The sequence below is a fragment of the Piliocolobus tephrosceles genome, chromosome 3 (assembly GCF_002776525.5).
Source record: "Piliocolobus tephrosceles isolate RC106 chromosome 3, ASM277652v3, whole genome shotgun sequence".
Classification (NCBI taxonomy): domain Eukaryota; kingdom Metazoa; phylum Chordata; class Mammalia; order Primates; family Cercopithecidae; genus Piliocolobus; species Piliocolobus tephrosceles.
Window position 1 is genome coordinate 21,019,607 of NC_045436.1, and position 14,923 is coordinate 21,034,529.

General features: G+C 41.4%; 1 protein-coding gene across 4 annotated transcripts in view; it reads right to left on the reverse strand.

The window, feature by feature from the left end:
• Positions 1-14,923, reverse strand: part of PALLD (palladin, cytoskeletal associated protein) — a 434,025-nt gene that overhangs the window by 251,950 nt on the left and 167,152 nt on the right. For all 4 annotated transcript variants that reach the window (XM_023228753.3, XM_023228746.3, XM_031935301.1 and 1 more), the window contains one exon: positions 11,514-11,692. In XM_023228753.3, the coding sequence (XP_023084521.2) occupies positions 11,514-11,692 (179 nt within the window). The remainder of the gene's footprint in view (positions 1-11,513; positions 11,693-14,923) is intronic.

Below are 14,923 nucleotides of genomic sequence, written 5' to 3' on the forward strand. Positions count from 1 at the left end.
CACACACACACACACACACACACACCCCTGCCCTTGTGAGGACACAGAAGAGAAATAAGTACATGATACGGTGGTGAGTGAAGCAGGAAGATCATCAAGCAGGGGAGGGGCACGGGCCGTGATAGGACCTCCCCGGGGGGTTGCAATTTTAAGGATGGTGGCAAGAAAGGCTCCCCCAGGACCCAGAGAAGCTGGGGACTCTCTCCCTGCTTGTTTCCCATGCTTGTACCTTAGTCACAGTTTTCACTCCCTGGGAAACTCCTCTACGTCTTTTCCTGATCCGCTATCTTCCGCGGTCAGCCCGTGCACTGTTCTGTGCTCTTTCTCTGAACTCCAGCGTTCTTGTTTACAGCACTCATGTCACCTAGAATATCATACCTGCTAGAAAATGATCAGTTCCCTGAGGATGGACGCTGGGTTAGGAAGGGAACTACCGACTTTTGAGTATGCCCTGTGTGCCTGGCGTCTGTGGGGCATTTTACCTCATTTAATCATCATCATAATGAACTTCACTAAGAAGCGAGTTATGTCCAGTTTATAGATAAGGAAACCAAGGAACCAAGAGGTGAAGTAATTGGCAGAAGGTCACATAACTAGAAAGCAGTGGTGACAGGCACTCCTGTGGTTGAGCCTCGTGGTCTGCGACCTTCCCCCCACACCACGTGACCTTCACGAGGTGCGCACCTGTGGGTTCCTCAGAGGGCCTAGCTTCATGCCTTGCCCACACACACCTTCCAGGCTTCTGCTGGAATGAAGAAATAGAACTGGGAAGTGGTAAAGCTTGTCTGGGTACGAGGCGCAGATCGTGCAAGGAGAGAAGAGCAGCAGGCTGGGGGCAGTAACGGGGGGCAAATCTCGAAACACAGGCAGGACCTGGACGCCGGGGCTGACTTGTTTGAACCTGGTCGTGTAAGCACCGAGAGTGGAGACTGGGAAAAGTCAGTGTTCAGAGGATTAACTGGCAGAGTAGGGACACAAAGGGAGCAAACAACAAACCATCAAAAACAAGTTACGGGCAAGAAGAAAGTTTTCTCTGTGGTGAGGAGGTGCGGGGAGCTGAGAATCCCTGAGGAAAAGTCAGCCAAGGCGATCAGAAGGTCGGGGATAACCAGAGAGACCATTTTATTGGAATCATAAAAGCATTTAGGAGAAGGGGAGGGGTGGCAAAAATCATATGGAAGTTATCACAGACACTCTCAAGGTAGCCAAAAATTGTGGAAAGCAGTTTTTCACCAGATTCAAAATGTTTCAATCATTAAAAAAAAAAAAAAATTCCTTTCTGATGCCCTCTCTTTAGAAAGCCATTCTTGCTACTTTTTTCCAGCTGATTTTCAAAGGAAGAAGGGGCCGAAAAGGCTGGCGCCCCCTGAAATAAGCACACATTTGCTAGCTTTTGCACACCTGTCCAACCCTTGTAAAATCTGAAAGTGACTTTTTGTCTCAGGTGTCAGAGCAGCTCTTGCAAACGGAGGCAGATCAAATCTCCCTCTCTGTGCCAGCCAGTTCCCTGCCTTCCCCTCAGGGCGGTTCTCCCTCCCTCTCCCATTCTGTTCCCACTTCAGTCATCTGCTTTGCACCTGCTGGTCAGGGGAAAACAAACAAACAAACAAACAAACAATCTTTCTCCGTATTTATCAACCGTCACTTTCAGTTTTGGATGTAGGCTCCAATCTGAAAGAGTTACACGTTCTAGTCCTTGTAGTTACTATCATCTGTTCATCTAACATTGACCTGCCTAAATCTTAGCTTTTCCTATTCTGCCTCCCACACGGAGTGAAGGAATCACACGCCGAGGATCATGCTTTGGGCTTTGGCCAGTGGAAGTGTCACAGAAATGAGTCTCCTGTCTTGACTTTAAAAGGTGCTCCCTTTTCATTTTAAAAACTTGGCTGGGCGGGCGCAGTGGCTTACGCCTGTAATCCCAGCACTTTGGGAGGCTGAGGCGGGCAGATCGCAAGGTCAGGAGATTGAGACCATCCTGGCTAACACGGTAAAACCCCGTCTCTACTAAAAATACAAAAAAATTAGCTGGGCGTGGTGGTGGGGGGGTCTGTAGTCCCAGCTACTCGGGAGGCTGAGACAGGAGAATGGCGTGAACCCGGGAGGAGGAAGTTGCAGTGAGCCGAGATCCAGCCATTGCACTCCAGCCTGGGCGACAGAGGGAGACTCTGTCTCAAAAACAAACAAACAAACAAAACCTACCCAATGTAACACTTTCTGGTGGGAAAAGACCCAGGAAATACATGGAAGCAAAAATGAGAGGAAAAACATCATTTGGAATACCACCACCCAGAAACTATTGGAATACATTCTTCCAAAGTTTATCTCTGTGTACACAGACAATGCTATGTATACTGTTCCATTATTGCTTTTTCTCCCACTTAATTCTTGTAAAATGCCTTTACATGTCAGTAAATAGGCACTTCATGATTGTCTAATGGTTGCTTCAAATTCATGTCTACGGATTTACCATAATTTTATTATTCCAATGTTATTGGATATATTATTTCCATTTTTTTACATCTCCCCAGAGATATGTATAAAATTACAATATATCAAAATGTCCATTTCCTCATACTCATGAAAACGCTATGTTGTAATTATTTTTACTTTTTGTCTATCTGATATCTTCCTTGAAAAAATATATTTCTGAGTAGAAATAAACTAGATGGGAATCACATAGCTTCAACTTCAAGAAACAGGATGTCTTCACAGAGGTGGTTATCAGCCATTAAAAATACATATTATGTATATAATTAATATATATAAGTAAAATATATAAAAATATATAAAATAAACATAATATGTTATGTTTATATATTATATAGATATGTTTTAAATCTCTAACTGACTTTACTGAACTGAGTCATGGAGTTTATCCTTTTAGGCATATTTTGCCTTTCAAGATTTGAGGAATAAATATATCCTTTCTCTCATTTATATTATTTGCTTCTTTTCCTCTCTTTTAAATCAGTTGCTATAATTACCAACACAGCAAGAATCATTCACAGATCAGAGTAACTGAAGCAATGTCAGTGACACATAACTTTATAAATGATGAACGACTACAAAGGAATTAAAATGATTTTAAAGAACGTTTAATAACATGGGAATATGTCTGTGACAGAGTAGTTTAAATTAAAAAGAAAAAAAACAGTTCAAAAGAGTAGATACAGCAAAATTTAAGTACTCACATGTAGGAAAAAAATTGGAAAGATAAAAATGTTCTCTTTTATTTATTTATTTATTTTTTTTAAATTATACTTTAAGTTCTAGGGTACATGTGCATAACGTGCAGCTTTGTTACATATGTATACTTGTGCCATGTTGGTGTGCTGCACCCATCAACTCGTCAGCACCCATCAATTCATCATTTATATCAGGTATAACTCCCCAATGCAATCCCTCCCCCCTCCCCCCTCCCCATGATAGGCCCCAGTGTGTGATGTTCCCCTTCCCGGGTCCAAGTGATCTCATTGTTCAGTTCCCACCTATGAGTGAGAACATGCGGTGTTTGGTTTTCTGTTCTTGTGATAGTTTGCTAAGAATGATGGTTTCCAGCTGCATCCATGTCCCTACAAAGGACGCAAACTCATCCTTTTTTATGGCTGCATAGTATTCCATGGTGTATATGTGCCACATTTTCTTAATCCAGTCTGTCACTGATGGACATTTGGGTTGATTCCAAGTCTTTGCTATTGTGAATAGTGTCGCAATAAATATACGTGTGCATGTGTCTTTGTAGTAGAATAATTTATAATCCTTTGGGTATATACCCAGTAGTGGGATGGCTGGGTCATATGGTACATCTAGTTCTAGATCCTTGAGGAATTGCCATACTGTTTTCCATAATGGTTGAACTAGTTTACAATCCCACCAACAGTGTAAAAGTGGTCCTATTTCTCCACATCCTCTCCAGCACCTGTTGTTTCCTGATTTTTTAATGATTGCCATTCTAACTGGTGTGAGATGGTATCTCATTGTGGTTTTGATTTGCATTTCTCTGATGGCGAGTGATGATGAGCATTTTTTCATGTGGGAAAGATAAAAATGTTAAGAGTGACTGTCATAAGGCCGTGGGATTAGATATGCTTTTTTATTTTTTTGAGACAGGGTCTCAACCCGTCACCCAGGCTAGAGTGCAGTGGTGCCATCCCAGCTACTTCTCCCTTGACCTGCTGGGCTCAAGTGACCCTCCCACCTCAGCCTTCCAAGTAGCTGGGACTACAGGTGTGCACCACCATGCCTGGCTACTTTTTTTTTTTTTTTTAATTTTGTAGAGATGGGGGTCTCACTATGTTGCTCTGGCTGGTCTTGAACTCCTGGACTAAATGATTTTTCTGCCTCAGCCTCCCAAAGTGCTGGGATTATAGGCATGAGCCACCATGCCTGGCCTAGACATGACTATTATATCTTCTTTTTATCCATACATTTTAGCTTTTTAAAAATAAAAATACAGTATTTATAAATAATAGTGGCCTACGCTGTGTGCTAGGTACCACCCCAGTGGATTAACTCATTCAACCCTTACAACAATCTAATTTTCTCCAGATGAAGAAACCAAAGCATAGAGCCATCATAAAATATCATGAAAACTTATTTTCAAATAGATAACATGAGGAATGGCCAAAGCTGTGCTTAAACTGGTTTGGCTTTTCTCCAAAAGTTTTCCAAACCCAGTGAATGGAATCTGTGCCTAGAGAGGCATGGCAGTGGTCCTGGCACCAAAGGCTTTACCCTATGTGGCTACCAGGAACAATTCCACACTTCACATCGCAGCACACTTCACAATGTCACTTTAAAGGGGTACACATTTTATCTGATTATTCGTAGCACTGAGAACCTGTGTCAAACAGGACCTGCCAATCTGCGTCACGCTGGTTCCCTTCCCCACCTTCTTAATGCTGCCCTGCCCTCCTCCCCTCCTGACCCCAATCCTCTTCATCCACAAGGTCCAGCTTAATCCAGCTTCCTTCATCCCACATTTCAGGGCCACCATCCTGCCTCTTTGGAGCTCATAAAGCTATTCATTTTACAGCCTATATAATTCATTTTACAATCACAGGGGGAGGCAGTGGTGGAAAATTGAGATGTCTGTATTTATTTTACATGTTTACATGGATCTTTCCTATTTATATAGGAAATTCTTGAGAAGCTCCGTCTGCCAGCTAGTTCTTGAGGGCACCCTCTCACCATCTAGTACAGATTCCATTTCCTTTCCCCATCTTATTCTCCTCCCTCCTGCATGATCTATTTTTCCCTCTTGCACTATTTTCTTCAGCCTATAAACATATTCTAGTAACTCCAGCCTGAAAACACACACACTGTAAAAACCATCTTTTTTGACCCCATGCTCCATTCCAGATACCAGCCCCCATCTCTGTTGGCGGTTAAGCAAAACTTCTCCAACAAATATCTGTTATTTGCTGCTTCTCTTTCCATATTTCACAAACTTTTCTTAGCCAGTTCCATTTGATCTTTGACCCTGTTCAGATTCCTCAAGCTCCTCTTGCTAAAATCGCTGACAACATCCACTGTTGCTGACCCCAGTGGTTTCCTCCTGGCCCACATCTGATTGGAGCTCTCAGAAGCAGCAGGCACAGGTCGCAGCCCCCTCTTCTGGAAACTCTTTCTCTAGCCTTCCCTTACACCATTCTGCCTGGTTTCTCTCGCACCCTAGGGGCTTTTCCTTCTTATCTCGTTTGCTGGCAACTCCTCTTTCAACAGGCAGAAGTATCCCAGGCTTAGACTCAGATCCCTTCCTCATCTCCATCCCCTCTTCCTCCCTAGCTGATCTGTCTGGAGGTGTGTCCAGTCCTACAGCTTTAGTTGCCATCTAAATCCTGATGCTCCCCAAATACTGCATTCTCATCCTGTGCTCTAGACATCTATGTTTATATCTGCAACTACCAGCCTGATACGTCCACGTGGCTAAGTAGAGATTTCAAACACAGCATGTTCAGACTGGACGTAGTGGCTCATGCCTGTAATTCCAGCACTCTGGGAGCTGAGGTGGGTGGATTACTCCATGTCAGGAGTTTGAGACCAGCCTGCCCACTGTGCCAAACCCCATATTTACTAAAAATACAAAAATTAGCCGGACATGGTGGCTCGTGACTGTAGTCCCAGCTACTCGGGAGGCTGAGGCAAGAGAATCGCTTGAACCCAGGAGGTGGAGATTGCAGTGAGCCGAGATCACGGCACTACACTCCAGCCTGGGCAATAGAGCGAGACTCCATCTCCAAACACACACGCACACACACACACACAGACACACACACACACACACACACACACACAGCATGTTCAAAAGACAGCACTTAATTCCTTCTGTCCCCTAATCCTGTTCCTCTCCTGTCTTCCTCATTTCAGAGATTGGCACCATTGTCCTCACAAACAGTACAGCTGAAACCACAGAGTCATCCCTGATTCCTTTCCTCCCCTCGCCTCCACGTGGAAGCACTGCAGGGGTTTTGGACCTGCCTGTGAACCCAACTTGAATCTGACTTACTCCCTCATCTCTTCCATATCCCCGAGGCACCGACAATCGGCTTCTACTGGTATCCCCAATTATAAACCAAGGTGTCAGTTAGAAAATATGAATCAGTTTAAACCCTCCATGATTTTCAATTTGATTTAGCCTCGGCCCTGTGTCCTGCATACCCCGGCTGCGGCCCAAACCCCTGAGCTACCTCCTCCATTTGATGTTCCAGTCACCCTGGACTTCCTCCTGCTCCTTGGGCACACCTGGCTGTCCTCACCAGGGCCTCTGCATTTGTTCCCTTGGTCTGGAGCACTCTTTCCCCAGCCTTCCCTATTGGCTCCTTCTCAGGCTCCTTTCTGAGACCAAATGTCATCTCTTTGGAGTGGCCTTCCTGATCACCGCATCCCATCAGCCACCTTCATTTCTTTCACAGCACTTGCCGCTGCTGGAATGCCTTATGAGTTTACTGGGTTACTCTGGCCCTCTTCTGGAGTGTTCGTGCAGAGAGGGCAGAGGCCTGCTTGTTCGCTACTGTGTGTCTCAAGGGTGAACCACTGCCTCCCTTACAGTAGTCACTCACTGTATTCTTGAGAATGACCAAAAAGTGCTCAATTATATGCTCTGAAAAATGCCGTACTCAGATCCGAAATCCTGTTACCAGATGAAGGCGAGGAACTGTAGCTGCCCTCGTGATGAGTTTATTTGGATTTTATGCTGTAGGGTAGAGGGCAGATTCAGGAGTCAGACTGCCTAGGCTTGAATCCTTGACTCCTAGGTGTGTGTGTGTGTGTGCACGTGTGTATAAGTGTGATCTTGGTCATTAGCCTCTTAAAACTTCAGTTTCTTCAACTATAAAATAGGCTGATTTTTAGTTTTCACATATGAGTGAGAACATGCAGTGTTTAACTTTCTGTTAAAAAAGTTAATCTTGGCCGGGTGCGGTGCTCACGCCTGTAATCCCAGCACACGGGGAGGCTGAGGTGGGCCGATCATGAGGTCAGAAGATCGAGACCATCCTGGCTAACACGGTGAAACCCCGTCTCTACTAAAAATACAAAAAATTAGCCGGGCGTGGTGGCGGGCACCTGTAGTGCCAGCTACTTGAAAGGCTGAGGCAGGAGAATGGCATGAATCCGGGAGGCAGAACTTGCAGTGAACCGAGATCACGCCACTGCACTCCAGCCTGGGCAACAGAGCGAGACTCCATCTCAAAAAGAAAAAAAAAAGTTAATCTCATAGAAGTAAAAAAGCAGAACAGGGGCTAATAGGGGCTAGAAAGGGGAAGGAGAAGGGGGGGATAGGAAGAGACTGTTAAAGGATACACAATTACAGCTGAAAGTGTAAGAGGAATACGTTCTAGTGTTCCATATCACTACAGGATGACTATAGTAGACAATAATATCTTATATGGTCTTAAATAGCTAGAAGGAAGATATTGAGTATCTCAACACAAAGAAATGATAAATGTTGAGATGATGGATATGCTTACCCTGATCTGATCACTATACGTAATATATATCAAAACAGAACTACATACCCCATGTACAATTATTATTTGTCAATTTAAAAAATAAAAAAAATTAAATGGAGTGAATTTTGTAAGGATGAAATGAGGTAATCTCTGTAAAAATGAAGAACAGTACTTGGCTCCTAGGTGACACTAAATGAATGCTAGCCACTGTTCTTAAGCTGTAATCTCTTTTGTATCATTCTAAAACTTGATGCATAAGACAGTGGAACTTAGACAGCTTTTAATTAGTAGGTTGTTAAACTTTCAGAGAAGGCTTTGCTGAGATTTTAATTTCAAAAAGAAACCTTTCTACCCTCTGATAGATAGGCTGCCAACGACAGCTGATGTAGTAATAACATGCTTCAGGAAGCAATTCAACAGGAATATGGGTGAGTCGAATTTAGTGCTAGAATAAGTAAAATATAAAAATTTCTTACTTTGAGTCATAAGTTGAGGCTAAGAATTTATCTGAGGTTCTCTTCCACTTCACATAATTGTTCTTAGGGATAAAAACACTAAAATCTTTTCTTTTTAAAAAATTATTCATATTTCACAAGGCCAAGGAGCCAGTTTTCTAAAGCAGTTCATGTTAGGCTTAGCAGATTGAATCTTCACAACTCTTCATTCTTGCCATGTCCAGCTTCCTTACCCTCCCTTCAATTTATCTAAAGTTACATACGATCTATCTACAGTCAGAGGTACCCAACGGTGTCGGATGTCTCAGTAAGTTCAGCAGTGTCACATGGAAAGCTGTGCACTGGAAGAAATCCACTATCTCTGTTGAAGTCCTGAACATGATACATATATGGCATATAGAACTAGAGGGATATATTTAGTACCTCATGCAGATGATTTGAAAGGACTAGCAGAAGAGGACTGGCAGTTCGGAGACTTTTATACAGAAGAACAACATTTAAAGTTAAATATCAGTGTGGTGAGAGTTTGAGTCTATCCCAGTTGGACTCTGCAGCTGGTTTCAAGAGGCAGTGAAATATCTCATTTTATAGTACATATATATATATATATGATTTATATATATCTTATATATCATGCATTTAACTTTTATAAGTTCTTAAAATGCTTTTGATTTCTCTTATACAACTTATTATATTACTTTATCATTTTATATTCCTTTTTCTGTTTGTTTGTTTGTTTGTTTGTTTTTGAGACTGAGCCTCACTCTATTGCCCAGGCTGGAGTGCAGTGGCATGATCTCGGCTCACTGCAGCATCTGTCTCCCAGGTTCAAGTGATTCTCGTACCTCAGCCTCCTGGGTAGCTGGGACTACAGGTGCCCACCATCACGCCCAGCTAATTTTTGTATTTTTAGTAGAGACGGGGTTTTACCATGTTGGCCAGGCTGGTCTTGATCTCTTCCTTGGCCTCTCAAAGTGCTGGGATTATAGGTGTGAGCCACTGGGCCTGGCCTTTTTTTTTTTTTTTTTTAATGTGTTTATCTGCTGTTAGATTGAGAACTCCTTGATATCAGGGATTGTCTCTTAACCACATTTATACCTGCACTGTGTAGCACTTAGTAGGGCCTTAATAAAGTTTGGTTAAATTAAGTTGACAGGCTTTTACTTAAATCTAATGTGATTTCATTTAATATTTGTAGTATGAAAGCAGCAGAACCCAAAACTTACCATATTTCTAGCAATCTTGCAAGCAAATGAAGAATTTCATTTAAAAGTGCTCTACCTGTTAGAGGACACATCTGATCATCATTAGCAGACAGGATTTTTATGGAAGTTTAAGTTCCCTTCACTGTATTCTAACATGCCTTAAGAAGTTTGCCACCCCTGAATAATACTGCCAATTCATTAGTGAAATTTTAAACATCTTTTTGTCATTCACTTTTCATTCATGCAGCACTTTGAAATACCTATCTGTATGATAGAGTGGTTAATATGGACCCTGGAGCAAGAACTGCCTTGGTTCAAATTCTTGTGTGACTTTGAACAAGTTTCTTCTACCTCTCTGGGCCTCAGTTACAAAAAGGGAACACTAATAATACCTCGTAGGCTACGGCAAAGTGTAAATGATTGTGTGTGTGTGTGTGCACGCACGCGTGCACGCATTTTGTAAGTGTCATGTAAGTATCAGTTGTTACTACATATAGAATGTTTGTTTTTATTAACAGGACAAGGTCCCTTGAGGTGCTCCAAGATGTTTGCTGCCAAAGATAATGTGGAGGATCCTTTCACTGAAGTAAAGGTACATACTTTAAGTCATCAGTAATAATTACTTTTTATTTTTAAATTTTTCTCCTTTTGAAGAGATGAGGTCTTGCTCTGTCTTCCAGGCTGGAGGGCAGTGGTGTCATCATAGCTCAATGTAACCTCAACCTCATGGACTCAAGCAATCCTCCCTCCTTACCTCCTCGACCTCCTGAGCAGCTGGGAGTACAGGTACATGCCACCAGGCCAGGCTAACTTTAAAAAAGTGTGTGTGTGTGTGTGTGTGTGTGTGTGTGTGTGTGTGTGTTTGGAAACAGGGTCTCAGTTTGTTGCCCAGTCTGGTCTCAAACTCCTGGCCTCAAGCGATCCTCCTGCCGCGAGCTCCCAAAGTGCTGGGATTACAGGCATGAGCCACCTCATTCGGCCCTACTTTTAAAGCTAATTGCTGTGGGTCAGTTCTTGAAGGAGCTATAAATGGTGGCTCACATCTTGCCTTCTTCACCTCTACATAATGAAGATATTGGTGCTATTAAATAGTTAAAAAAAAAGTACAAACCTCAAGGATTTTAATATTCTTTCTATATTTTAACTATTATTTTGAAAGCAACCAATTAACAGAGCACTCATCAATTGATGGATTTAGGAACAGTATAAACACTACAGTGCTTAAAACACTTCCAACTATTCTAAATGATTGGTATTGATCAAAACACAACAAAAATGTAAAATACAATACTTTGATATCAAGTTTTTCAACTCCCTGGAGATTGAATCCTGTCAAAGATGAATAGAACAACAGAAACAGCTCATTCTCTGATTACCCCTCTTTAATACAACATTGATTCTTGAATATTCTCACCCAGTGATTGCAAGGTTGTAGTGCATTTAGCAGGAATAATGGGGTCTTAACAAAAGAGGCAAAATTCTAGAATTTAGTAAAAATGAGAACATTTAAAAGTATTCAATTACTTAAAATTCTCATGAATGATTTCCTGAGTCATTTATCGCTTAACTTTGCTTGATATGATATTTCAATTATGTTTCTATGCTTCATTTATTAGCGGAAGACAAAAATAATTTGGATGCCTTACATTTTAAATAATTCAAGTTAATGGAGTGGAAACATTCTACATTAAAAGGAACAAATGTTGACATCAGAGACAGTTGATGGGTGCCTAAATGTTGGAACAGTTCAATTTATAAAGGTTTTCAGGGAAATGAAGTTTGATTTAGAACACCACTGTGCTGTCTGCATTGGAAAGGCACATTTGCACACCCAAGATACTGGAGTGATTAGACCACTGACACACCTTTATCCCCCATTACCAGGCACCCCGCCTTACCTTCAATGAACACCTCAGCAGATGTTGTGTCTGAGCCGCTGGGATTCGTAGCCAGACAGGTGTAGCGACCTGTGTCGTCCTCAAAGGCCTCTGCTATGATCAGGGTATGGAGGTCCCCACCCTCACAGTGGATTTGAATATCAGGAGTGTTGTGCAGTTCTTTCCCTTCACAGAACCATCTGCAGACCAAATGGAGGTCAAAGGACAGGAGGGAAAGAAAGGAAATGGTGATGTTTAAAACAATAAAGCAGAAGTGAAGGCTAGTTGCTATGCAAAACTATGTTTGTTTGATTAAAAAAAAATCAGTGTCAGTGTTACTAATGGAAACTCTACAATTTAGACTGTGAAATTAATGACTAGACAATTCCCATAGGTTTTCTTTGTAAAGCATCTTGTACATTTTATCAACCCAAGTGACGCTGTCAAACTCAGAAAGACCGTTTCAGTTATAAAATAAAAGGAACAGAAATTCAGTGTCTTATAAAATGCTTTATAACAAATACCTCCTCCATTTATTACAGTTTTATCTATTAGTCTTATCTAAAGAAAAATAGAAAAGTAATATAAATATTATGCTCAAAATATTTAATATATGAAAGGAAACTTATCACGTTAAAAAATCACAGGCAGCAGTATTTTTGTTGACCTTAAGACTTCTGATCAGCTGAGCAGTAACAGATTTAATGCCTTCCACATTTCTGATATTTACAAAAATTTCTAGCAGACTGCCTTGGCCTCCAAGATGTGGAGAGATATAGCAGTTGTGCTGTGATTCATTCTTGCTGGTCAGCACTTTTCCTATCCCAAACAATCAGGCCCTTCGTGTGGGAAATTTCAGGCTGCCAGACTGTTTGAACACAGGTTCTCTCGCTCTCTCTCCCCTCTTCCCCCAGCACCTCAAATTCTCCGTAACATTTGGTTGCCTTTACATTTTACCAAGAAACAAACATACAAACAAAACAAAACAAAGCCCAAAGCTGCCCTAAAAAAAAAAAAAACCCAAATGGGATTTATTTTTAAAGAGATGTGTAGAAATCTGCCACTTACAACTAAAAGAATTGAATTCTCTGGGAAAATACTGTACATTTAGCTCTTAATGAGCACCTAGAGATTTTCTCTAAGTCTAGTTTCCTATAAAATTACTTGGATTTCACATCCTTTTGTGAAATATGACATGGAAGACTTTTTTATTTCTGTGTTTAGAGTAGGATAATATAGGTTTTTGTCTAATTTAATTTGAAAATAAAGTTAATAAAGCAAATGAGTTTGCTAATATTCTGAGCATCAACCCCAGAAACCATACTCAACATTAAATATGTGATTCTCACCAAAGAAGAGACAAGACCTGGGGAATTAAAGAACATAAAATAATCAGCCAACTGAGCATTCTATGCAATGCAAACCATATTATTTTGGGGGCAATTGAGCAGGGCAGTATTTCTTGATTCTGGGGCACTGTATGGTTTTCTTTGTTGTCATAAAGTCTTGAAGAACTTTCCAGCCCAGAGTCATCCTCCAGTCTCTTTTTTTTTCTGTTATCTTTCCAAAGCCATAGTCCAGATCCTCACCCATCAGTATTAACTGTGGCTTTAGTGTTTTAATTGGTCTCTCCATCACCAGCAGACTATAAATTCTTTCTATATTCTGTCATCAGATTGATGCTCTTAAAGTTTTTCCCTACATAAATCATTCCCTAAACTTCAGATCTGTCATTGTGGGCTTTCATATAACTTGGCCCTATCGTTTTCTTATACTAATCCCCTGTTTCTGTCGAATATTTGCATGGACTTACTGCTCCTTACATAGCCCTCAAATATTACCTATTTTTCTGTGCCCACATTTTCTTCTCCTTGGAATCATCTCCTTACCTTCTTCATTAATCCCATCTAGGAACTACTCTTCCTTAAGACCAAGCTAAAGGCTTCTTCAACAGATTAAAATAAACTGAATATACACTAACGGAGCTTCTTCTATGTGTGAGGAACTGCATTGCCTACTACAGGTAACAGAAAAAATAATGCCTGCTAAACTCTAAACTAGTTGAGTTTCTCTGTCTGTACTGTGAATTAGAGTGTTTCTACCTTCCATGAAAAAGATTTAAACCACCTATTGGGGGAAAATGAAGCATAAAAAAACAGAGGTTCAACAGGGAGAAGGATTCGTTTCTTTTGGTTAGAGGTACTCCATAGGGAAACCTTTGCCAACTACCTAAGTGACTAGTATCTTATCCTCTAATTCAGCAAACTTACAGCCTGCAAGCCTACTGCCTGTTTTTATATGGCCCTTGAGCTAAGAATGGTTTTTATACTTTTGAAGGTTTGAAAAAAATCAAAAGAAGAAGAAGATTTTGTGACCATAAAGTTCACATTTCAGAGTCCTTAAATAAGGTGGTTTTCTTTTTTTTTTTTTTTTTGGTGGTAGGGGAGAACATAACCATGCTCATTCATTTACATATTGTCTATGTCTGCTTTTGCATTATAGTGACAGAGTCAAGTAGTAGTTGCAACATACTATATGACCCTCAAAGCCCCAATTATTTAGTATCTGGATCTTTATAGAAAAAGGTTCCCCACTCCTGCTTTTTGCTCCTTAAAGTGTGGTCCTGCAGCCAGCAGCATCAGCATCACCTGGGAACTTGTTAGAAATGCAGTATCTTGACCCTCACCCCAAATCTATTGAATCATTTCAGGTCCCCTAGGTGATCATGTGCACTTTAAGAAGTGTTGGTCTGATAAGTTCTGGACTAGAATGACCCGCCTCACAGAGTCTTGGCTCTCCATCCAGGTTGCTCACTTGTTTAACATAGCAACCATTTTAAAAAAATGTATATTGTATCTCTGGTCCCTTGCATGCCAAAGCAGCAGAGATACTGAAAATGAAAAAAGCATGCTTAATACATTCATATGCCAAACATTGTGCTAGAACCTAGAGAGTAAGTTAATATAAGACCAGGGGCTGGGCGCGGTGGCTCGCGCCTGTAATCCCAGCACTTTGGGAGGCCAAGGCGGGCGGATCACAAGGTCAAGAGATCAAGACCATCCTGGCTAACACGGTGAAACCCGCCTCTACTAAAAATACAAAAAACTAGCCGGGCGTGGTGGTGGGCGCCTGTAGTCCCAGCTACTCAGGAGGCTGAGGCAGAAGAATGGTGTGAACCCGGGAGGTGGAACTGGCAGTGAACTGAGATGACGCCACTGCACTCTAACCTGGGTGACAGAGTGAGACTCTGTCTCAAAAAAAAAAAAAAAGGCCAGGCCTCTACCATGGAAAAACTTACATTCCAATAGGATAGAAAGGCCCATCAAAAGCTAATTTCAGTATAACATGGAAAGTTAAGTACCATGGTTGTGATAAAGACAAGGTGCCAAATCCATCAATACATTTAAAAGTCCAATGTGGGCCTGTGATCT